At 39.9% G+C, this 26,587-nt stretch overlaps 1 protein-coding gene across 1 annotated transcript in view; it reads left to right on the top strand.

The window, feature by feature from the left end:
• Positions 1-26,587, top strand: part of PTPRM (protein tyrosine phosphatase, receptor type M) — a 328,512-nt gene that overhangs the window by 242,281 nt on the left and 59,644 nt on the right. The window contains exon 17 of the mRNA XM_026035379.1: positions 1,592-1,779. Within this exon, the coding sequence (XP_025891164.1) occupies positions 1,592-1,779 (188 nt within the window). The remainder of the gene's footprint in view (positions 1-1,591; positions 1,780-26,587) is intronic.

Genomic DNA, 26,587 nt, shown 5'->3' with positions numbered 1-26,587 from the left:
TTCTGTACCACCGTGAACTGAAAGAACATGATTTTTTTTTCTTGAAATAGCCCCCATTGAGCTTTGGGGGCTGAACAACAGTTTCCAGTGAGATAACTAAGATCAGAATTTCACCTTTAATGAGGTGTGGTAGCAGTCTTAGTGTGTGCGTGAGAATCTTTGGGCTTCTTAATGCAGTGAATTTGGGGAACTTTTTGCTGTAATATATTAAATTTGCAAAAGTGGAAATACATTTTACAATATATTTTATATTCTAATCATTTTGCATAAAGATATTACTTTAGTGAACCACTTGCTATGTTTGGTGTGCAGCTAGTGGAGAGCAGCTTGATCAAGTCAGAGCACTACATTTGCAATGAAAAATTAAAAAAAAAAAACCTTTTGAAATATCTAAAATTATTATTTGGTTAAAAAGAAAAATATCTATGATGATTCTCGAACCTCAAAATCAGATTGTTTTTTGTCTTGGCAAGTTTGAACAAATAAAAATTTCCATCTGAACAGATTCACAAGAAAGTGATATTGCTTCCTGAGGTAGCATGCTTTTTCACATCTATCTACTGCTGAGAATGAGTTTTGATCTCAATTAAATCTATTTGAATTAGCTCACAATAAGATAGCTTGGATTCAGTAGATTTAATTTAATTTATACTGTGAAACTGAGATCAGGATCTGACTCATTTAGGAAATCACACTGTAAAATCTAAATTGCAAACATAAAATTACCTGTAATTATTCATGTAGTACTGTTGCTTATGCCCTGTTTCCTTTTTCTCCTCCTCTTTTTTTTCTCCTGATATGTATCTTCTTAAAAGTGCCAATCAATGGTAAGTTGCCCATTTGCCCCACGGAAGAGATGTGGAGGGTTGGGAGAGTTATGTGTCTCGTACAAATTTTAACCAACCCACTGGGTTCTCTCGTTTGTTGGCTTGCATGTTAGCTGACATGAACCATTCCATGCCTAAAGTGGTGGCTCATACCGACCTACCCCTGGTCCTACAGCATGTTCAGCAGCCAGTCAGCACATCCTTCCTGAGCAGATGACCGTGTGCATTTGTCCTCCTGTGGTTTTTGTTTTCAGCTGTTGCGTCAGACCTCCACTTCCATTGCAGTCCCAGCTTGGTGAAACCATTAGCCATTTTGTGTGTCTTTTTATTTYGCTCACTACGAACATTTGCTCTAAATTTGCAGCATAAAATATAGCAGTTCACTAATCTAAGAAGATCACAAGTCCTCTTTTATCCGGTGGGACTTGATGAAGTTTCAACGTGAAACTTCTGTGTAGTTTAGAAGCACATGCCTGATTTAGAGCTTGTTTATAATCAGCTAGTGTTATTTAAAGCAATGTTATAGTTTGGACTGCTCTGCAATGCTTCCATTGTAGAACCATGGACTTTGCCTCATTCCAATCAGTCTTGCAATTTCCCTGTGTAAACTGTTCCATGGATTTACCTTTATCTGACATAGTCTTCACAGACCGAAGCAATCTGAAGATGTCAGATTTCTGTCATTCCTCTAGAAATCTGTGTATTTTATATTTCTGTTAATAAATATAAATGAGCTAGTACATTATGAGATGTTCTTTTCCTAGATGAAACCCACACGATGGTCAGTGACACAAGCAGCCTGGTCCAGTCCCACACTTACAAGAAACGGGACCCAGTGGATGTTCCCTACCAGACTGGGCAGCTCCATCCAGCCATCCGGGTAGCTGACTTACTGCAGCACATCACCCAGATGAAATGTGCAGAAGGCTACGGATTCAAAGAGGAATATGAGGTGAGTGTCCAGTCTGGTGATCTGATTCTTGTGTTTTCTGTACTCTGGGCTTTATCTGTCTGCTGCCTGTACCACAGAGCAGGAAAAATACTGACTTGATCCGTGAAGTAGTTGCCCTGTGAAGGAAGATACTGAATGGAAAGGATCGTCTCCAGCGTGAGCAAGGGCACTAATAGTAACGAGCCAGGATGGGCAGCTAGAAGTAAAAAATTTTCTGGGAAATCTCTGCCTAATTCTATGGCATAATACCATATATTAAAAAAAAAACMGTCCCACCWTGAAGTCCCACCTTGAAACATCTTTCTCCTTGAGCTTGCCATCCTACTGAAAAATGCAGCCTTTTTATCCCAGTGTTTCGTCATAGATTGTCTAGTCTCATTTGCCTGGTAACATGATAGACATTAGTTTGGAAAACAAAGTTTTGAGAGCAGTGTTACTTGGAATAATAGTATTCACCATGCAGAAGAAGTGTGCAACCCTTCAGAGAGGCCCGTAGGGCTATAAACCTATCCTGTGATGCCTGAATATTTTCACATGAGCTGGAGGCTATTCCTGATCATTGTGTTTCATATGTACTTACAGCTTTTCACTTTTTTCTTTCTTGGTTCCAACYTCTGTTTCTTAGTTTTATGCTGCAGTGACCTATTCCTTCCTGTTATCCTCTCCATTACACTCTAGTAAGGACTGTAGGAATGTGGTACCTGGGGCTAAAGTTCTTGTCTTCCTTGGATGATTAGTCAGTTTGTCTAAGTGAAAAAGCAAACCACAAGCAAAAGGCAACTGCTTCTTCTTGCTTCCATGGCCCAAGTAAACACTAGTATTGGGCCTGGCCTCAAAAGCTTGCTTGTGCTGGAGTCTCAAGAACAATCCATTTCTTTTGCAAATTGTGTGACTAAATGAACAGAGACTTCTCAATCTGTGTTCCTTATTTAAAGTGAGAGCTTTTTGAAATCATTTGAAATCCCTTCAGTCCAATATTTTAATTTTGGGGATATAAAAATAAATGTCCTTTTCTCTCTCTCTTTTAGCTCTGAGTTTAAAGGGCTTATTCATGTGAGTACTTCTCACATACAAGGATATTCTCCTACAGATGGATAGGATATCTGGAGTGAGTAGTTCCCCACAAGATTACAGCTCAATAGGTTTGAAACTAAAACCCAAGTAGTATAAGAATACAAAAATACATAGGGTTAATGCACAAGGCTGGACTATTAATTGTCTGAAATTTCTTGTGAGCACATTTGAACTCATGGGATGATTTTTAATTGCTTAGGTAGGAAGATGCACTGAGTAAGAACTTATAGGGTCTGATGTGTAGGTGGATTGGAAGCTCAAAAACACCCTGTTAACTTTTAGTACGTAATATGGGTTGTGATCCAAGATAATGTGACTAGACAAAAAGAAAAAAAAAATGTACTATATCGCGTGGCCTAGGAAGCAGATAAAGATCAGCCCGTCTCTCCATTTCCTGAAGAAGGCTCCATCTGACAGAAGCTAAATTTGCATCCGGATGCTCTAGCATCCATTTATCCAGTTGAGGGACCTCTCCAAGTGATAATACATCTCCCACCCAGCCCACAATCCCAAGTAACCTTGCTGTGAAAAACAAGATGTGAGAAATGAGAGGAACAAGGATAACTGGGTCCTGTTCTGGTGTGCCTCAACGCAGCCAGTGAAAAGAAAATACAGATGCAATTTTAGTTGTGTCTTGAAGCAGAAGCCATCAAGAAAGATCACTGCTCATTCTTTCATCAGACTGAAGGTGGAAGGAAGAGGGATAACCTGCAAAAGTCCTTGAAATTGCTTCCAACCTGTAGGGCAAGCAACAGTTTCTGTTCTGGGCATGCTGCACTGCCCTAGAGACTCAATACATCAGGCTAGAGTTTTAAAGATATGGCCTAACATACTCACCACTGGAGGCCCTTTTGCTGATGAAGTCCTTATTAGGGCATTGGACACATGGGCCCATTGCTTGTGTTTGAGAAGAGCTGGTGGCTTTTGGGGCTTGGCACTGCTTTGTCCTGCCAGCTCCACGTTATAAGAATCGCTTAAATATGTAATTGTTTCAACTAGTATTTGTTGCATTAGACGTTCAAAGCCCATGTTTCGGGCCTCTTCCTAAGTTACTGCTGGCATTTTTTTTCCTCARAATGTGGAAAACAATTAATTCCCTGAAGGAGCTAATCACTTGTCAGCTTTCATTTGTGCAGCTGACTTAAACAAGTTTGTTCCTGTGATTTTTTTTATGACAGTGTTATTTAAAAATGATAGAATTGAAAATTCTGGTCTTTGGAAAAGATTTGTTCATCAGCCAAAACCCTTTATACCAGCATTAAGCCTGGAGGAAAGCTACAATTAACAATTAACTTACAAAAAAAAAGACAACGACGACGACGACAACTGTAAAATGGAATTTATAATGGAACCACTGACATGGCTTTTTAGCGACAGCGGATCAAATGATGCTGCCGAGAAACAATTTCCAGGAAAATCACTTAATTTGAAGCTTACCAAGCTGATGAATGGCAGCCCATTAAAGACAGTAGGTGTAGTCATAGACTGATGCCAGTGGTTGCAAAACGTCAGGGCGCAGTGTATTAGTAATAACAGGGAAATGGAACTTAAAATATTGCAGCTGCATCAGAGAAACTTCTCTTTACATATAAAAATGGTTTATAATCGGAGTGAACCATAACAAGCCATGTCTTGGAGTGTGGGGTTTTTTTTTCTGCTGTTAAACTACTTCAGTCTTGCTGGTTTTCCTCTAAATGCAAGGGAAAGCTGCCCCATATATTTTAACACTGTTAAGACTGACGATCTCTTTGTTTACCTTGCTGTCACATTGATACCTTCCTCGTTGCGAGGTTGGAGCAGGCAGTGGAAGAGCTCTTTTCTCATAAATTATCAGAAGGAAAACTGTCCAAAGGCAAAGGAAGAAATAGTTTGGCAGGGGATTTGTTTTGAATGAAGCTTCATAGATGATTTTTGCTGTAACAAGACAGCAGGATTACATAGTCTCACCAGGGAAACAGTTTGATTCCAAAGAAATTCACACAGGATTCACTCTGAAAATAAATCTGTTGAACGGAGCAGAAAGTGAAGCAGCGCATTACCTGGTAGCAGCCCTTCAGAGGAGTGAAAGGATACAAAGCACTTGCTGTCTGGCATAGTTATAAGTGCTTTAAAATAAAACATAATAACTAGCGCCACAATTCAGAATAATTAGGGCTCCGGCGCGCAATCTCTGCACACCTGTGTAGTTTCAAGACTTACTGGCTTCGTGCAGAAGTTTTTTAACAACCAAAAGGAAGGGAGAAACATAAAAAAGAAGGGCAGGCWGATACTTAATCACTCGTTGCTCGACTCTGCAGTGGGAACCCCCCTTGAGATGCTGAATCTCCTCAGCTCTCCACAACCTGGCAGCTGAGAGAACATCAGGCTCGGCAGCACTGTGCCCTTTTATTCTTTTTCTGTCAGGATATGAGAGTGTTTGACACATTATCTCAGAAAATTTTGGCTGAGCATTAGCAGGGAAGCATCCCACAGCCTGGCACGGTTCCTGCGATGCTCTGAGGGAAGATCCTTGTTTGCAAAGGCGGGATCAGACCCTGAATCTTAAATAAAGCTGTACAGACTTTGATTTTATGTCTAGCTCTGTCTGTAGGATGGGAGCAAATGCTGGCAGGTCCTTAGCAGCGCATCAATAGCACGTTCACTGTCCATTTTCCTGAGTGCCTCTCAATGTGGAAATAACCTAGGGACACTTCTGTAAGCTGTGGACTCAGATGTGAACCTTCATTTACGGTCTAGCAGAGGGTGAATGATTGTAAGGGATTGCTCCAACATCTTTAAACTCAGGGAAGTTTCCACACAACTAGTCCATAGAAGATCTTTAAAATCCTTGTGGTCCCTCGCTGGACCCTGAAGAAAATAAAGACTTTAGGCTTGTCCCAAGCAATGTGAGACTGGCAGAATAACCTCAACCTGATTTCACAGGCACCCCAACACTAAGGGTGCATCGTTTCATCTGCCCCCCAGTTTGAAGGGATGAGAGAGCTGGGATGGGTCATGGAGGATCACTGATAACGCTCATCCCCTTTCTGCATTGCAAAAAGGAAAAGGGAAGGACAGTAGAAATGATCTCTGCACTTCATCCTTTTTTTACTTCCTTTAGACCAGCTTTTACTTTTAGACYTCCAAGTCTCGCAGGGGCTCACAGATGCGCTGCTTACAGGGTATCTTGCACAAAGTTGTGGATCTGTCAGAAGGYTTATGTGCACTGCTGCAAAAGAACAAGTTCATCTCCTTCCTYAAGGGGTGGACTAGGCTGCTGGAGCCCAGCAAAGCTTAGTGTAGCTAGGGAAGAAACAGAAAATCTTATTATTTTAAGGAGGATTGATTTTAACCCTATTTTTGGATCTTTGAATCAACAAAAATTTGTGCCTATTTAGTGTATATTGATTCTTTGCCAAATTAAGCTTCGTTGACATAAGACAGTCTGAGATCGATTCCAGAGTGTCCACACGGGAGCTTGGACTGGTTTAACTGCATTGATTTAAAAACACACCTTTAATTAAACCAGTGCTATTTGGTGTAGCTAAAGCTTCGGAAAATCAACTTTGCCTTAGSTTCCATGCCAGGGAGTTCTGCGCTTCCATTACTTCCAAACCAAAGGTTCCTTGGAAAAGCCAGGTTRTGCAAAGGGCATCCTCTTCAGCTCCACCTTGCTCCCTCTCACTAACAGGGCTCTGTCAACAACAGAGTTTTCCAAAAGGTTCCTCCATGTGGCTTAAAAATCAAGGCCTTTTCTCCCATTCCTCTTCTTCCCTCTCCTCCCTGTCCCGCATTTCTTTTCCCAAAGTTTTGTGGCAATTTAACTGTTTAGCCAGGGAATGATTTCATGCTGGTAGCATTAGAGCAGTGCTGCTCCTAGTAGGGTGAAGTTATCTGCTGTCAGGATAAATTGCACTGATTATGCCCCTTTTATGCTGTATGGCCTGCACTCTGAGAGGTTGCTCCAATGTAATCTCTAAATCACTGCAGTTAAATAGATGGATCGCTATGTGGATACAGGCTCAGAGGGCCTATCAAGGTCAGGAACATGAAATATATTATCTAATGTATGTTAACCAATTCATTTTTTTAGCACTTCTTAGCACCAATTATGGCTTGGCAGCAGTATTTTAAAACAGGTTATCTGGTCATGGTCAGCGTTCAGTCGCACCTGGGGGGATTGTGGTCAAAGGTGATCGTAAAAAAGGAATGAACAATTTGATGAGAATTTGGAGGTGAGCACTGAGAATAAATGGGGGCATGAAGGAAATCCTGCCTTCATAGAAACATATTCATTGAAAGAGGACTTGCCAAGATACACAGATAGATGTGCTGAGAGTCAATGAAAGCAAATCACTTTTCACGCAGTGTAGCACTGGCCAGTGAAATATCTGGCGTAAATAAGGAATGCCCTTAAGAAACAAAACAAGAGAAAAGCTCTTTAGAAACAGCAGAATCACAGACCTCAGTCTTTGGGACAGAAGGCACTGCAGGCGAGGAGGAAATTTTCCATGGAGGAAGATTATCCGACTTCCCGACTTGGGGTTTCATCTTCTCCAGACCAGTGTTAGATAAATGGCTAACATAGGGCAGAAGTCTGATATAGTTCCCACTTTCATGCAAATAAAGGATTTGTGGCTCGAACGTGCTCCTCCACACATAGCTTTTCTTCATATTTGGCTCCGGGTGACAAAGGAATACACTGCCAAACAACCCTTCTCTCTAAGTGCAGTGCTTCTGGGATCGGGCTTGAAAATARTAGGAAAAAAATAAATATTTTGTTGCTGTTAGATCAACACAGGCACAGACAAGATCCAGCTGGCACTGCTTTTTCCACATATGTTCATGGTGACAGCAACCTGCTTCACCTCCAACCTGGACATTTTTATTGTGCCTTTTTCCTTGTTTTGTTTTCTGTTCTGCAGCACTGACTGGGGCAGTCTGCCACAATCAGGGAAAACTCTTCTCTATGCCACAAGACACAAATTACTAAGAAAGCAAAAAGACCATGAAACATTGGGTGGGAACAGGGCCTCTAGTAAACAGTGTAAATAGGCTAAGGACAACATTTGTGTCCTTCAGAACTGAGAGCAGGCAAGTGTTTGCTTTTCTTCTTTTCTTATTTTTATAAAAACGAGAAAACTCTTCAGAGATTGGAAACATGACAGAAATGAAAAAGAGTAAAAAAAAAATGGTGGGAAGCTGTCTTGTGAAAATCACAGAATCACAGAAGGGCTGAGGTTGGAAGGGACCTCTAGAGATCATCTAGTCCAACCCCCTGCTCCAGCAGGGACACCCAGAGCACGGGGCACAAGGTGGCATCCAGGCAGRGTTTGAACTCTCCAAAGAAGGAGAGGTGCTGAAAAATGTAGGAAATATTCATCTTCAGAAATCATCATTATTATTTCTGTAGAATCTCTTCTAKTAAAATGGGGTCCACCACAAATGAATCTTTAAGATCTCTTCTTAAGCATTTAGAAGTGGTAGTGGTCTCATTATAGGCAGCAGCACAAATGACCCCTCATGTACAAAATAAAAGGGACCTATGGCTTATGGTGATTAAAACTTCTTACGTGATATAGGTATTCCYCTGTTCCCGTAGGATTCCTTGTGGGCTCGTGGAGAGTGGAAGCCTTGGCGCTGGGGACATCTGGTCTAGGGAGGTCAAGAGCAATAGTAAAACTGGCCACCTGCTTTACCCACAGAATGTGGTTTGGTTCAGGAACCAAAGGTACACAAAGGTACTAAAATACAAATTAATACCAAATAGCAGAAAATAAAGTCACCCAAAGCCAGAAACTCTCTTTGCTAATAGGTAACGTGTTATTAGTGATACAGCTTCCCTGTGCATGCAGTAGTTCCTTAACTCTTTAGCGAGTCTCACAGCAGAATGGGTGGCTTCCAGTCCCTGAACTCCAAGAACTGATTTTCAGCAATTTTTAGCTGGATGGCAGCTGAGAAATTTGTCAGCCTTTCCTTCACTTCAGAGGAAAGACTTTCGTTTTGAGGAAAGCCCGTTGGCTTCTCAGCTAGCGGTGCGCAAAGCGGCGTCTCTCCTCGATGGCTGTGATTTTTTGCTCATAGCAAGAGTTTGGATGCATGCAAGTAACCGGTGAAAAATATGCCTGAGTTCTTACTACCACTGGTGTGACTCTGCTTTCTTTTCCTGTGCTGCAGTGGGGCTGACTGCGCTGGGTCAAGGTGTCCAGGGGCTTCCTAAATCTCACTGTCGCCTTCCCTTGCAGAGGTGCCTATGCCASTACCCTTCCGTATCCTTAGGAATACCCTCAGTAGGGGGAGGCGTCTGTTGTTGGTGCTCTGATGTGGCTACCCTTGGTGCTGCTCAGCCTGTGGTTTACTTGGCTTTGAACCTTCTGTTCTCCTGAGCTCAGTAGCCTGAGCGGGCTCAGCTCCGTGCGATCCCAGGCAGCAGCTATGCCCAACGGTGCTAATACCACCCGAGGATTTTCTTCATGTGGTTTTACAGGGTTAAATGTTGTGATTTTACAGGGTTAAATCTTGTGTACAAAGTAAAACTGCCCTGACTATCAAAGAGGAACAACTGGTGCCTTTTCCATACATCTTCCAAGGCCATCATATCCCTTTAGGCAATGACAATTAAACCAGAGATCAGCAGTGTTGATCTGCTCAGACAAGTGTTGAGCCACCCAGACAGCATGAGATCATTGGATGGAAAAATTTGAATGTAGTTTGCTGTTTGTAGCAGTTTCTGGCAGCTCTTTTAATTGATCTCTTCCTCTACAGAGTCTGGCAGTCTGGGGGGGATGTTACCATCACTGCATTCTGCATGAAGACAAAATCTGTAGCAGCAAGTTTCTTTCTYCTATGTTGGGAGAAACAACTCCTTCAAAAATGTCCCTCAAAACTTGTTGTAATTTTGCTCCCATGTTTCCTGACCTAATATCCAGTAGTAGGATCCTTTGTTCTCTGAAGGCATTGYAAAATCTTTAATTTCTTCTGGGAAGATTTGGGGCATGTACAATGTTCAAATAGGAGCAGGAGAAGAAATAGCTTCCAGGTTTCACAGATTATTGTCAACTTGTCATCAAGGAGAGTTTTTGAAATCTAGCATCCACATCTGTTAGCTCCATGTAATTAATACAGCAGTTATATATATGTATACATATACTATATATATATATGGCTATATATATGTGGAAAAAGTTAACCTTTTCAACCTTACTGCTTCCTCCAGTTATTTGGRTGTACCAAGATGCATATGATTAGTTTTTCATATACCAAGGTCACAGGGCTAGTTCAGCACATGAAATCTGACTTCTTTATAGCCTGGCTGGTTTCCCCTTTGGGGAGCCATGGGCTGAGCAACAGTCAGTCTGTTCTAAGCAGAGTCCTCCRAATACTTTGTACCCTGATTATCTATTAGACAGAATCACAGAWTCACAGAATATTCAAGGTTGGAAGGGACCTCTACAGATCATCTAGTCCARCCTTCCTGCTCAAGCAGGCACACCTAGAGCATGTGGCACAGGGTGGCATCCAAGCGGGTTTTGAAGACCTCCAGAGAAGGAGACTYCACAACCTCCCTGGGCAGCCTGTGCCAGGGCTCTGTCACCCTCACAGGAAAGAAGTTCCTCCTCACCTGGAGACGGAACTTCCTGTGCTCCAGCTTGTGGCCATTACCCCTCGTCCTATCGCTGGCCACCAGTGAAAACAGCTTGTCCCCTTCCTCCCTGTATTCTCCCTTCCTGAACTTATACACATTAATCAGATCCCTTCTCAGCCTTCTCTTCTCCAGAGAAAACAGGCCCAGCTCACTCAGCCTCTCTTCGTACGAGAGATGTTAAACATCACTTTTCAGAGACATTTCACTTTTGCTGAGCAGTCTTCCTGCTATGCTTTGGCTAGTATCAAATCTGTGCAGACCTTTTGGTACTGGGGTTTGGCTTCAAATTTAGCCCCCCTAAACCTCATGCAGGGCTGTTGAACACCAGTCTAGAAAACCGAATGAGGCCCCTGAGCTCAGTTGCATTCATAACATGAGCTTCCCGAAGAAATGGCTTTATTGCTCACAGCTATATTGCTCACAGGTTAAACTTTCCAAATGCTAGTCACAAGTATGGTTTAAAAGAAAGAAAAGTTTTTGAAATATTGCAGGCTATATGTGCTGCCTATTTGCACCACACAGACTTCTTAATTATTCAGATAAGGCATTTAATATTTGATCAGAATCCGTAATCTCTTCTCCAGTTAACGTATTATTTACTTTTGAAAACTGCTGATGTACCATACTTTTCCTGTTGTACCTGCAAAAATGAATTGGTCCAATTTAGGTGCACAGAATAAAATATTGTGCTTTAATGCTCAAGATATTATTCATTACTTTCTACTCCTCTAAACCTTCTTACCTCCTTCATATTTTATTAGTGCCCTTTAAAAAGACATAAAAAATCAGTCACGTAGTTATTCCATTTTAAATTATGCAAATGATGTTAAATGTAATTATAATCTATTCTTTATTAATTATAAATACACTCTGTGTATTTTCTATGGATTGCATTTTTTCACTACAAATAATTAGGCATTTTAGTCCATTCCTCGTTTCATGACCGGAACATTATTCTTGGCTGTTTATAAAGTGAGAGGAACACTTTTCAAATCAAATTAGCATAATTTAGCTATTAGTAGTTTTAATTTAGCAGCCATTTATCCACAGCATACCTAAACTACGCATACATTTCCTATAATGCATTTGTTTCAAATAAGTTAAAACAGACATTCTAAATTTTTCAGGAATTTCTTTGCATTCGTATGTAGCCCATGGCTCGCTGTGTCTTTTAAAGCACTTTTCTGGCTGGAACACCAGCCTTGTTCTTACACATTTCCTCAAAACACTTTAGTAATCGTCCTGTTCGCAGGGCGAGTGATGAGTCTTTTCCAGCCAGAGTGATTTTTCCTTGCCGTGGGATGCAGGCGGGCCAAGGAGCAGACGGGCAAGTCGCTTTTCTCTCCTGCCTTCCTGCCTTCTTCTCCATTGTGTCTCAATGGGACTCAGCTGCTTGGTGAATTCCGCGCCATGGTGGTAGCTCAGCAGTGCCCCTGTGCAGAAGGTCATTGGGCTGTTGCTCTTGTGAAGTTGCTCTCCTCTCTCACCATCGTTTTATTCAGCAGATAGAAGTGGTCCTGGCTCCTCAGCCACRGGAGACCAGAGGACGTAGCCAAGCCAAGCAGTGGTGAGAAGATGCAGGCAGCTTGGCCAGCCAGGAAAAGGGAAGGGGGACAAATGCTCATTTTGAAATTGTCCCCTAGGGTGAAATTGCCCCCTAGGCAAGAATCTGGTGGGAAAACTGTAGTGTCCTTGGAAGCAGAGCAGCCCAGGAACTGGGCAGAGAACAGCAGATCAGTTTGGGGGATTTTTTAAGAACTGGCAGTCAGAAATGACATGAAGACAGCAGCATCAACCATGAAAAAGTTACTGGACTCACTGGGTTTGAGGTTCCATTCAGGACTGATGAAATTTCACCATGTGGRCACTTCTGTCCAGCAGTGTGAGTGGTTCTTGCCTGTGTGGTAAGAACAGCAAGAAAACACGTAGCAGAACAGAAGCTGTTGATGACACCACAGCAGCAAAATTCCAGTATGGCATAGCAAATGCTGAAGGGAGGGCCGGATCCTGTATCTCTTACTCAGGTAAGAGTATTAAAATCAACCACCTCTGACCCCACATGAACAGTTAGGAAGAAAACAAAGACACCTAAGTAAATGGATAATAACTTATAGTGGAAAACTCTTTTTAGTCTTTTAAGGCCTTCCAAGGTTGAAGTATGACTGCTGAGACACATACTTTTTATTGTTGAGAGGGAGCACATACAAGAGTTTTTCCGTTTATTGTGATTGTGTATGTGATTGTGTGTGTATTGCTCTTCCAAGCACTGCCAGCCATTATTCACTAACTAATGTTTGGTGCATTGTTTGCATGGAGAATGTTTCAGAACATTGTTCTCTGCGTTTGGTTCTGTTTCCTCTTCATGATTTTGCTTCTTCAGCCAATCACACTTCCAGTCAAGCTTTGTTGTTCTGCACAGCAGTGCCAGTGTAGAGCTTCTGCAGAGTTGCCATAAGAAACTACATATGTCTTCTAAGAGTAGGAAAGCTCTAGGAGAGCTCAGAGTCACCCTATCAGCTCCCATACCAAGTCCTTACCTTGCGTCCAGGATGGGGAGATTTCACTCTTTCCTGGCTCCTCTAATATCCCCTTAGGATATTGTGAGCCATAAGATCAGTGTTACTTCTTTAACGCTAACAACATTATTCACTATTCCGTATAACATAGGAAATCAGGAGCACCCAGCAAAGCCATTAAGCAGCAGGTTTAAAGCGAACAAAAGGAAATATTTTCTCACACAGCACATAATTACAATGTGGAGTTCATTGCTGCGAGATGCTGTGAAGCCAAAATTATAAATGGGTTCCAAAATGGGCTAGACAAATTCATTATTAAGCACAACGGCTGTGAGCAGACCCTGGCTGAGGCAGAGGCTGCTCAGGAAAGCCCCTGATTGCCAGAAGCTAGAGAGTGTGCGKGGGGAAAGTGCACCCTCTATTTGCTCTACTGCTCATACCTTCTCGTGAACATCTGCCACTAGTCWCTGTCACAGGGAAAAAAAAGGCAGTGTGGGCCTCTGGTTTGACCCAGTGTGCCTGTTAACAGATGTAGAAAAGAGGAAAATAAATCAGTGCTTCTGCAAAAAAGTGATGTGAAATGGTGACTTTCTTTTTTTACATATCACTGCTCAATGTTACAGGCCTAACCATTTAAATTTATAAAGAAAATGGAGAGTTCTTGAAGTTAGCTAGCACCCTCTTTTAGTTCTTGTGCTTTAGCCACTCTTCTCGTGATCCACTATCTCTGTTGGACTACGAAGTACAGGACAGTGTTTCGAAAAGAGAAAGAGAGAAATATGGTTAGTTTATGTTTGTAAACCAGAAATGATCTGCATTTAAAATGAAAGGAACAGCTATGCAAAGTCCTAATCCTGGGGTGAAATGCTAAGCAGTGCTTTATTCTGCAAAGAATCTTGTCTACATTAATTAGATCCTTTCAAGTAAGTGTCTCAACTTCCAGTTAACAGAAATAATGGCACTAGAGTCTGGTGTAGGCACTTCCTGCCGTTTGGAAAGCAGAAGGGGGCAGTAATATGAACTTAGAAATTCAACAGGATGAGTTTCCAAAGCCCTGGAAAGTGTTTKTTTCGGTCATGCCCTGGGACAGGCTCTTCAAATCTAAGCAAGCTGGATGCCTCRCTGCCTTGCTAGTCATTTTACACACATTTCAGTTTTACAACAGAGTTTTTCATTGTCTCTTCTTTTACAACATCGCCAGCTTGAGTTTTACTTCTTGATGGTTGTATTGTGAATCAAGTCTATAGAGCTGACAGCAGGTAGAACACACAAATATTTACCTTCAAGAAAAAGTTGTGTAGATTACACATACTTCTCTGTATGTTAAATTGTAGATTTTGTTAGAGATGACCTATTTCCCCTCCATTTGTCAGTTCTTTGCACAGCATTTGTGTTTGTTTTACTGCTGTTTACTAAGCACATGTATCTTCTGGCATACAAAACTAAAAATGGTCATGCTATCTGCAGCATTCTGGGCTTCTGTAAAGTTTAATTGTTTTGTGGATTACTTCTTGGTTTYCTGTCAACTGACTCTATGCATTTACTGCTTTTTTGTGACATCTTTTTCTCCAAAACTACTGTTCTGCTGTAAATTGCTTTGTTCCATTGCTGAGCTGGAAGTGGCCTCACTGGAAAGACAACCCCATTTTCTTTTATCACAAGTATGCTTCAGTGGAATTACTTTAAATATCTTTTGAAAGAATCGARTTAGATCTTTTTAGTCCTAATCTAAGGGCTAAGGAACTAGGGAAACTAGGAAAATTTGATCTTTCTAGCTGCACCTGGGCAGAGTTCTGCTTGTACTGACTGGATGGGAGCATTCCCCACAGATGGGACTTTGCCTCTTGTTCATCCCCTTCTAGGTATGGAAACCTCAATTCTCATTTGCTGATCACAGCACCATAGGTGAATGAGGTGAAAACATTTGTAGCTCCACAGCTATCACAGGAATACTTAAAAACATTGAGATAAGGTGCAACAGTGATCAATAATCATTCATACCACAGGTACCTTCAGCATGTGCGGTTTCAAAAAGGTTGTGCTACAATTTTTGTGTGTCCCCACACAGTCCTGCCCTTCCCTGCCCTGCTTCTCTATGATCCTGCCCTTCCCTGCCCTGCCTCTCTTAACCATGCTCTGCCACAGTCACCTAACATATGGAAAAGTGTGGAGCAGGAGGTGGACTAGGCTCCCTTCAGCTGGCGACACTCTTTTGTTTCCATCCAGAAAAGTCTTTAGCAGATGTATTGATCTGGGGGGGCAGTATGTGGAAATAGATATGGGAAGAGGTTATATTGGGATAGGGAATTCTGCATCTCCAGCACTGAGGGAGCGTAAGGTCACCTGTTGATGTGTCCTAAGTCCCCACTTTTGCAGGAGAATAACAGGTCCYGGAGTTCCTGGAAATCTGACTGACAGATCCCAGAAATTTAATAGTGCCGTGATTTTTTATGGTGTCATAAAAGATCCAAATGTTGCTATTCACATGACTGTTTTAGTCTGGAGGGGCTGTATGTCAGAGTACTCAAGGTTAGAAGACAATAATAAAAACAGGGGGGGGAAAAGGTTGATTTTCTCTCTATTTCCTCAGAAAAAAAGGGAGAAAARGCTATGATGAAATGTAATAGAGACCACATTTTATAAAGATGAAGATACATGTGCTTAAAACAATAAAGTACCCACTTCATCATGCAGTTCTGCGCACACCTGGAAAAGTTTATGCATCTCCTAATGAAAGACAGAGAAACTACCTTGGTTTGTACCAAAATTCATGTTGGAGTCAAATCAAATACTTTTATTTTAACTGACGTGGTACGTTCTGATGCCAGCTATAATCACTATAGTGAAAATACTGCGAATGGTAACTTGTAAATCCAGCCACTCAATACATAAAAGCAATCTGTGCTTATTTTGGATATACTTTCAAACAGATATGAAAGTAAACCTCAGCTTAGAGGCTGACTTTGGGCTGAGCAGGGAGCTAGTGCACCCATCACCACGTTGCAGGACAGACCTGCACCAAGGACAGGCAGCTTAAGGCTACTAAATGTTTTTTCCTGGTACCTTAAATGCTGTTAGCAGTGGGACACGACAAGGATGGCCAAAAACTTGAATTTCAGGCTCCCTGAGCCAGAATTAGTTTACTGAGTCACCCCAGTGTCCCAGAAACTTATTTCATTTTGAAAGACAAATCATTTCTTGCAATTTTTCTTAGGCAATTCCAAATCATTTCTGGGTTTTGATGGAACTTAATGTGAATCCTAAATTTACTCTGAAGTTAAGTCTGAAACCTTTAAAAAGAGCATGTCTGTATCCTGTGAATCACCGTGTCAGGCAGGTGTCAGAATCATCAGCCAGATCTGTACTGAAATGACTGCCATCTTCAGCATGAAAAACACAAATGGGGACATAGTACCCAGTTCCAAGAGAACTAGCCATTTCTGAAGGCCCTCAATAGAAGCAGCTGCTTCCCTGTTGCCTAAAATTTACTGTTGGCAATCCTGACAGGGGCGTGCTCATAGCCCGTGTTCTCCCTAGCTCCAGCTGGCAAGGCTGATCCCTTCCTAAGCTCCATCTCTGAACCCCATAGCAGTAAGTCGCCACCGGTCGTTGGGTGCTCATCACTAGAGCTGGGCCTTCSACCAAGCCTGGGGTCTGCAGAGCCTCAGTGCCAAGTTACCCTTGTCCATCACCTCGCTCACTCTTCATGGTTTTCTCTGGTTTGCCTGGCAGAATTTGACCCACAGAGTCTAACAATGCTTTTATTAATAAGAAATCTGATAAGTAGGGACTTGATAGATTATTTTAAATGGCTAGTAATTGGTTTAATGAGAGACAGATGCCTGGGATCTTTGTATTGTCTTATAAGGGAAATATTTATATAGAGACTCATTTTTTTTTAAGTTTTGTTTTATGGAGGGATGGGGAGAATAAAGGCATCTGCTGCTATTCAGCAGAGCTTTTATAATGTTGGTTTGCCTCAATTAATCTAGCTTGAGTGCAGTGTTCTAATGAAAGGAAACGTAGAATGAAAATGTAGAGCTGCAATGTATATAAATCTTGAAATGTCCATGGAGAGCTGATAAATTGCAGTATTTTGCTCAGTTTATGCAAAAGAGAAAATGAAGAAGCAGATTGCAAAAAACTAAATTGTACATGAAGTCATTAAATCTCGGTGTTCATTACTGAAGAACTATCTTGATACTAAGGAAGATCAGGACTGAACAAAAGACTAGCTAGGTGACATATTTGTAAGAAGACATGTTTGTTTTTCATTAGAAAAAAAATCGCAGCATAATGTCATGGGTGTGATATAAGTGCAAAACAATTGTTATTCCTTTTTTGAGCCCCAGAGCTATGGATATAAATAATATTTTGCATCTTTCTTTCTTTTTTTTTTTCTTTTTCGTGACTGACCCTTTATTTGTTTGTCAGGTTTCTTGCTGGGTCTCTTAGTCTGGCTGCGTTATAAAATGGAGCTTGTCACTTCTCAGCCATACAGTTAGCACTTTGACTCCATAAATGAATCATGTTCATGTCTTCATGACTGAATCAAGGATACTTCTCTCCCCCTTTTTTCTTTTTTTTTTTCTTTCTGTTTTTGTTTCACTCATTCTTTTCCTAAGCTGTGAAGTTACTTGCAAAGTGGRTGGAGAAACTAGAGGAGAAAAGGACATCCTTGCTGCACATCTGTCCTGTGATTAAATGACAGACTCAAATTGCCATCACCACTACTATTGCTGGAGATATATATATATATWTTTTTTTCCWGTTAGATRGTYCAATACTGATTTCATTTGCAGAGTRTATTTTCTGAGTGGATTCTCTGTRTGTGGAATCCAAATTGRAGGAAGAAGAGAAATTTTCACARGRATAGTCAGAGATCTCCATTATATTTTACATGACCGATATGAGTAGATGATTTCTAATAGCTCTTTAAATTTTCTTTATCAAACATGAAGAATATGATTACATTCAAACAAAATCAGATAATACAAAAAAGCAAGTATTCCTGAGGCTGTATTGAAACCCTGCTGTCCACTAGTATGTAAAAACCATGCCAAAAATGCATAGATTAAAGGTGGACTGCAACATGCATCAAAATCATCACTTGTTTTTATGCTGATAATTTTTACATACACTTAAATACCTCTGCATTTTACTTGCAGCAAAGTTTATGAAGGAGATATGGGGTTGTCTAGGATCATCACCATTTTTTCAAAGCTTCCCTCCTCCCACCCCTTGGCAAGAAAGTGTGTTGTTCAAAATGGAAAATCGTTTTTCCAAGGAGATGGAACAGAAGGAAAGACAGCCTGTGAGGGATGCTTGGGAAGAGGGGACAGGTGGAGACAAGAGATGGGGCTTTCAAATAGGGAAGCAGCAAGAACTCCCAGTGCTGTGGAGGGTTTGGGCGACTCTAGTGTCACCACTGCTGCCCTCCCCAGGGCCCAAAGCGCTGCAAGTGATGGGCACTGGAGCTGGATGCCAGCCAGGCAAATGGGTTGGTGGACACAGAGCTTTAGATGGRAGGAGATCCTTTTGTTTAGAGGCAAGGAAAATGCTGGGCCACAACGTCGGTTCTAGAAGAAGGAATAAATGTTGCTTTAGGTATGAGCAAATAGTGTATTTGCAAACACGGATTGGGCATTGATCAGGGCTCCYGAGTTCCCTGTGAAGAAGAAAAAGAAAGGCAGTAACTCACCGCAATGCAGGACTGTCAGTTTTTCTCAAGGCYCTGAAATACACCCTGGTCTGCCTTCATCTACCATAGTCCTCTTATTTCCCTTGAAAAGTTCTACTTTATCCACAGGGAAAAACAACAGTGTCTGTGAAGGCTGGTGTATGCAGGTTTTTATCTTGTAGTTTATTAGGATGTCAGTGTCTCCTCTTAGCAGAATTAAAATCTTATTATGTGAGCTTTGTTTCTTTCTTATCTTTTATCCTAACTATATTAACTGGAGCGGCCTAGATAGACTCATGAAAGCCCTTGAGGCTCAACTAGGGAGCAGGCTCTGAGGGGTGTTTTATCACTTCTGAAAGGCTGGATCAGCTGCAGGTACATTGCAGCTTAGGGGTTGTTCACTTTTCAAATTCACCTTTTCTTTTCTTTGCTTCTTTTTTCCACATTTTTTGTTATTCCAGGGCGCTGTGTTAGTTTGCAGATTTTCCCAAACAGTTTGATTCTAAATCAAAAACGAYATGTCAATACAGAGGATTTTAAGATCTTATCGAGTTTCCTATACTTGGGTCAGCTGATAATGTGGTTAGGGAGTTTGGGTGTATTCTGAGCTCAAACTATCTCAGTTATAATCACTTATTCAGGTAAGATTAGCTGAAATATTACTAGCATAGCAAGTCATGTAAGAAGCCACCTTTTTCCTCAGCTTATGTGCCTGCTAGGCCAATGTTGATCAGCTTTCCTTAGAGACAGTCYTCAGCAAGCAAATAACAGAAATGCACAAGTATTGAATAAATAGAATAGAAATTTACTCAAAAAATATAGTTACTCAAATGTAAACAGTAGAGTCTTGGCCTACAGTTTTGATCAAGGCCTATTGCCGTGGAAATTTGCTGTATTTCCCATTTACTTCAAAGTGAAYTTCTTGGAAGCCTTAAGTCTTGTTTTATGAATTACGTAAAGTACATAGGCAGTGAGCTGGGTTCTTATCAATAACTACATAAAGCGTGAGTGATCAAAAAGTTATAACTACTACAACACAAAGGTTACTACTTCAGTGAAATGTGCATTTCTTTTTTCTTCTGATGTTAAAAAATGCTGTTGTCTTCTTTTTGTTTCTTTCTTCATCTCTTCCCCGTCCTTTCCTTTTCATTCCTAACCCAATTTCAAACTCTTATTTTACTGTGGGAATTAAAAAAAAAAAAAAAAGAATTCTTGCCTACTTTTTTTTTCACAGCACTTTGTATCATTATGTTCTCATTTAATGACATTTCATTAGCTCTTTGAAACCGTTCCCTGGGGCAAGCTTTTATTATTTRTAAAGTAAATCAAACATCATAATGCTAATCTTTAGGAAGAAAAATAGACTACAGCCAGAAAAAAATAATTTAATTTTTTATTACATTTTCTTTTGGAATTCAAACCTAAGTGCTCAAAAAGATTCAAAATAGTGTTCTCAAAGGAGGTGCTCTAGGTATCTCAACCCTTTTTCTAGAATCGGCATGTCAGTTGTTAGCATTTCTGAGTACTTTGGACATCTCCCCCTATGTTAGAGGTAAGAAAGGCAGTTTTTCAAAGATGAGGGCAAAAAAGGCCCCCATTAAAATGTCAGTGAGTTTTGTCCCCTCACTAACAGATGAGAAAGTCATAATTAGATGTTTGCAGTGGCAGCTTGGATGCCTGCAGTAACTCATGATGTCTCTGCCTTCATCCAGTGTCTTCAGGTACCTCTCCTTTATGGACTTAGTCAGGCCATATTGCAATGGTCAGACTGAGTATTTTCCTTTTTTGCCTATCATTTGATCTATTTACATGTTGTCCTTCTGGAAATGGTATTAACTCAGAATCTAATAAAAAGACCTTTATCCATACATTCAGTGCACTGTATATAACCTTGAATCCTGCTTTTTTTCTTTTTTAAATATTTATGCTTTGGTAAGTAGGAATTCACATTAAGAAGTAAAGAAAAACCGTACCTTTTTTTTACAGGCTTAGTGCACAATTCMTACATGTAGTTACATATTTAGAAACAAAGCAGGAGGGAGCATAGGATATAGCACAGTTATTGAATAATGAAATGGATAATTGTGTGCACAACAGGATGGRTAATGCCCATGTGCTGATCAATGTCTTTCTGTATTTCCCCAGAAGAAGTTTCCTATCGGAGCACACATAGTTGGTATTCAGTGGAGCCTATATTGGCTCATTTTATTGTTTTACAGACTTATTACAGTCATGAATATTTCTCAAGTTGACTGACTGCTTTCTTCAAAATGTGCAAGGTGTGATAGTTGTGAACAAAACTTTTCATTAYGTATTATGTTAAAATGAAAAGTGTGGAAGAAATTGGAAGAATTACTTATGAAAATCTCACATGCTGTACATGAAGACATTTGTTAAATACTCCAAAAGCAGGAAGTCTATTTTCATGACAGCAAATAAGTACTGCTGGAGACTAACTTTATTTTTTTTTACACACAAATTGAAAATGATATATCCTGTACATTAGTTACAGTGCCAGTGTATGTATTGTACCCAGAGGGTCCTTTGTATGAAAAAGGATCATAAAATCCCAGCAACATTCTGTATTTTCCTGCTGGATATAAATCTGGAAGATTAATGGGGTTAAGTTATTGCTAACTGGTATGCCARGGAATAAATTTCTAAATTAGAATTTTAATTGTATGTTCTGTTGCAGTCCTCCTACTAATTCACATTTCACTGCACTTCTAAAATCTTTCCTTATACGGGAGTCTTAAAGAATTTGAAATGAATAAAACTAATGGGATTCTTAAACTTAAGTAGGCAGAATGCAAATAACTCTGAAAAATTTAACATTTAAGACAACTTACAGAATTTAAGTTGTCTACCGAATTTTCAGACCCCACTACATAATCCAAGGAGATTTACACTGCATATTAGGAGAGAACTTTCGATACCAGTATAAGAAATTATATCAATATACCTCATAAATATGTTGGTTTTAAAATTATTTGGCAAGTTTTCTTTGTTAATTACTATGGAAATACTCTTTGACACTTGCTTTTATAAGTCGTGGTTAAATGGACTCCAATACCAAGACATTTTTGTCACAGACACRAGTACTTTTATAAATAAGGCAATTTCCTTGTTCCATGGGAGAGAAGATGYAGTCCAGGAGAGAAGTCCCATGGACAGGGCATTGGTTCCAGCCATGCCATGGGTCCTTCTTCAGTTATAAGCATCTCTGTCCTTTTGGACATCTCCAGAGGTCACAGAAGCAGYCCCAAATGCTGATGCAGGCCTCTCCAAGAGACTGCAGCTACCATCAGTTTTAGAATTGGGTTTTTCTTGTCTCATTCAAATCCACTCAGCACCTAACAACTCATGTGGCCACCACCACTGTCATAAAGTTTCTGGGCGCCTTTGCAACTTGCACAATGACTGAGAGGCTGTTTACCACGAAGTTACTTCTCTGTTCTTATAAATAAGTTATTCTCTTAACCTACAGGATTAAGTAAATTTCATCTGCACGTCTTAAGTGCACCTAAGAAGGAGAAAGCTCTCTTTCCCATCACAAGCAACTCTTTATGCAGATCTTTATGAAGTTGTTAATGCATAATTTGTTTGTTTTTCTTGTTTATTGAGTTCAAGTAGGCAAAATCATGTTAAAGAACAACAACTTGAAATAATATGAGAGTCCCTGCAGTTGGGACTGTAACTCTGGATCTTCTTCAAGGCTGATTGATGCCTTTTCTCTCACATTGAAAACTAATTTTCCAGAAGGTTCCTAACAGAATGAGGAAGTTTGGGAGAAGGCATCAATATATTCTATTTGCAGCAGTCTTCAGTGTGTTTTTCTTCCTTTCCATTTTCAGCCTGGGGTTAGAGTAATGCATTGATAAGTGCTTTATAAATGCCGAAGGCAATTTACATTGATTAGATAGATTTTCACATTGACTCTTGCAACAGAGAATTTTCAAGGACAGACATAGTAAAATGTTTTTTAAATTCTGTTATTTGAAAACTGGACATAATTTTCAGTGATTGAAGCTGACAGAAGAAAAGGCCGATAGTGAATCTATTCTCTGGTGGCCGGTTGTCATCCACAAATGCTTTCAGAGACCAAGGCAGTGACTGAAGTAAGAAGAGTTGCTTGCATACAGTGGGTTGCCATCAGTGAAAGCAGTTACTACTTCTCACAAACTCTTGGAGGTGTCTATTACTTGCAGGTGATGCTTTTTCAGCTCTAAAATCCTTCTTCAAAGTGACTAGAAGACTTTTAAGTGGTATTTTATAGTTTGGCAGAGTTATTTAACATAATATTCCTTCTCAATTCCTTAAGAATACAACTTCTTAGTAATAAACAAAGCTAATATGATCATTTCTTTTTTTTCTTAATCCTGATGATGTTTTTGGGTAACAAGAATATCTTCATCTGACAGACATTTTACAGATTCTGAATATTTTGAAAAGTCAGTGTACTGGCAGATACCTAGACCTTATCAACCTTGTGTTTCTCATTACTGAGCCTGAAGTTCCTTCTCCTCCAAACATTGATGGAATGTCTACATATAAACTGAACACAATGGTTGTAAAGGCATGTTTGTATAAATTGGATAGTGAAGGAATGTCACTATTTTAACCATATATTTTTTATATATAACCATTTATATATATATATATAAAACCAATATTAATCATCATAAATATATATAGTTAAATATATATGAATATATATATATATATATGATTAAAATAGTGACGTTCCTTTACTATCCAATTTAGAGCATTTTAGGCATTTAATTTTCATGCAATTCAAAGACTGTGCGTTTCTTAAATAGTTAACTGAATTTAGGCAAGGGCCTGCCTTGGTTTTGTGTTCTGGCCTAATATAGACAGTGAAAGCAACTCTGGATTTACTTTCAGAAAAGTCCAGAGGCATTTATAACTGAATATGAGATATGCCAAACAGAAAAATGAATATGAGCAATGGAGAAACTTAGTGTCACTTCAGGAAATCCAGGCGCCAAAATTGACATCATAAAAAACATTTAATAACAAATCTGCAGATTAGACTTAAGACTTTTACGCAGTGAAATATGCATTTGTTTTTGGTGCGTGTGAATAATATGTTTGTTTATTATGTAGGCAGAGCAAGATTTATGATGTCCTTAACTTCTTATTTCTTTGCTTGCAAAAGCTTGCATTTCATAAATGATATGATAGCAGACTGCACTGTTGTCACCTAGCAACAATGAAGAATTTCTTGAAAAAAGGCACTTGATTTTAGATTAATAATAAAAACAGTAATTCCACACAACACTTTAGATTTGTAGTTCTTAAAGTGCTTATGGAGATACATTAGTTTTACTGTCTCTAATTTGAAGCATGAAAAACTAGGATAGAAAGTCTGATGCCAGAAATGATGGTCAACAGAGCAGTAAAAGAGAGTTCATCCTATTCCCCTTCTTCCAGCTTCTTCAAACTGTACATTCATGTAGGTCCTTTCCAATATTTTCTGTTCCTATGAATTTCAAATGAGAAAAGAGAATGATTTAAAAAATCAGTATTTGCAGTGATTATCTCCCCCTCTTACTTGAGATATTGCAGTTATTTTCTAGTCTGAGGGTCACGGTGAATTAGCCTTTGGCAAATACTTAATTTTTAATGGAAACCACCACAATATTAAGGTAAAGCATGCAAAAGCTTCACATTGATCCTAAGTCAATCCTACTGCCGTGTTATTGACCACTTCTCATGTTGCAAGTACAGCAGTGCTGTATATTTCCATTGCTTTCAGAAAATTGTCTCATCTTAATTACTGAACTCTTTTGTAATAACAGAGGGACGATCAACATTGCAGACTGAAATATCTGGTGTAACAGCAGCTGGTCTGAAAAGTGCTTTGTTTTGCAAGTAGATCATAGGGGATAGGTACCCAAGGTCTTGGGTGATTTGAATTAAAGAAATATGTATTTTAAATGATTTGAGAAATGCCCTACACTCCTTTAAAGTTCTCCGTTACCCTTGCCAGACATTCGGTGGAATGAAGCTGCTTGGGAGTATATATCTTCCTAATAGTCCCCATTTGTAAGGAACTGTGCAGAGCGAGTTAGAGTGAATAGCAGCTAAGATAATGTGTGGACTGCTGTGCAGCAGTGTCCCCAGAGAGTGATACGTCAAGGAAGACATTTAAAAAAAAAAATCCAGAATGAAACTTGTGTTTCTCATAAGTTAGGAAAGATCTTGAAAGATCATCTGTTATAAAGTATCTGCTCTCTTCTTTACTTGTGGGACGAATGGGATTTCTGCTTATAATTCATTGTAGATTATCATGCTGGTGCAGTATGTGTAATGGTAGTACATAGGGGATTTAAGAAATGACACGCCAGCTGTCTTTTACAGTAACGGCTTCACTTTATGCTCTCGCACGGCAATACCTCTTCCTTCAAATTATCTTTTCTGTATGCTCACACTGAAATACCTATGTGAAATACCTAAGAAGGATAATACCCTGAATCTACACAATTAAGTTATCATTGATTTTCTTTCATTCACTGATTTATTGGTGGAAGACAATAAAGAAAATGGTATGTATGGAATTCTTTTTCTACAATCTATTTTTTTAAAGAGGAACGTGAAGTCAACATGGAGTAGCTGGAAACTGAAGGTTGTCTGCTGTTTCTCATTATTCTGGGAGGTTTGAAATATAAGTGTTCTGAAAACAGAATTATCTGGTTCATAGATATATTATTAGGAGATATTTTATCTCTAAGGCTCATTAAGCTTATCAYTGTTTCCAGAAATCCCAAGCAGGTGGGAGAAATTGAACCTGTACTTCAGCAGATGAGAAGCAGACAGGCTGCCCAAACCAGTACATTGCTTATTTTATACCTTTCCCGAATTCAGTACAGTACAAATGCTTCCCACTTGTCTCCAGAGGCTTGCTCAAATCAATTGGTTTAAAGCAATTTTTGTAAAAGTTCATTAGTTGGACAAGAAGGAAGGGGAGGTCCTCGGGAGTATATTCTGATCCTCCATATCTCAAGGTATCAACTGCACCAGGAACACCCGCTCTCTGTAATCGCACATGTAATGCTTAGTGGATCAAATCCCAAACCACTTGCAGGGCAGCATCCCGTCRATCAAATCGGTGAATCAAAGCTGGGAACTGGTCTCCAGCGGAGTACTGTGAGGAAGATAGAAATCTTCTGAGGCCTAGCTTTCCAAAAGGCAATATCCTGCAATATTCAGACTGGTTTGGGACCTTACCAAGCGTTAGTTTCTTTGTATCTGCCCTTGGAACTTCCTTGCTGAACATTTCCACTTCTGTTTTACCTTTAAACAGTGATTAATTATTCATCTTCCAGTGCTGTCTAAGAATAAGTATGAACTTTGCAAGAAGCTCAGATACACATCAATGTCTCTACCAAGGGAAAACAGCTCCTTATCCTGGGCAGTCTGGTTTGCCACAAAAGTACTTTCCATCCAGCATGGGTCAAGAGTGCTCTGGAGCTGGAGCACTTGTTTCAGAGACTATTGGCTGGCTTTTAAACCCATCTCCTATAGTGATTGGCACCCTTTGGCAAGCGCCAACACAGCTGTAATTCATCTTAAGGTTTTCAGGGCTGCACTTTCTCTGTCCTCATAGGAATTTACAGTTCTCAGAGCCAATGATGGTGCCCTCTGATTAAGGAGAAACTTATTTCTGTTAGTGGATCTTAATCATTACAATTTGCAAGCATTTAAAAAGAAGATACAGAGAGCTGCAGGACAAACAAATGGAAGCCTTCTGACAAGATTCCTGTTCTCCTTATGTTACCACATCAGATATTAAGTTGAAAACTGCCACTCCAGTGAACTTGTTAAAAATTTAAATATTGAAAGCCCCTCTGTTCTATTGACTTCAGCAAGAGATCAAGGGATTGCTTTGTC

Source organism: Nothoprocta perdicaria, unplaced genomic scaffold (assembly GCF_003342845.1).
Source record: "Nothoprocta perdicaria isolate Ctin4 unplaced genomic scaffold, notPer1 scaffold_16, whole genome shotgun sequence".
NCBI classification, from domain to species: domain Eukaryota; kingdom Metazoa; phylum Chordata; class Aves; order Tinamiformes; family Tinamidae; genus Nothoprocta; species Nothoprocta perdicaria.
This window is presented reverse-complemented; position numbering and strand designations above follow the sequence as displayed.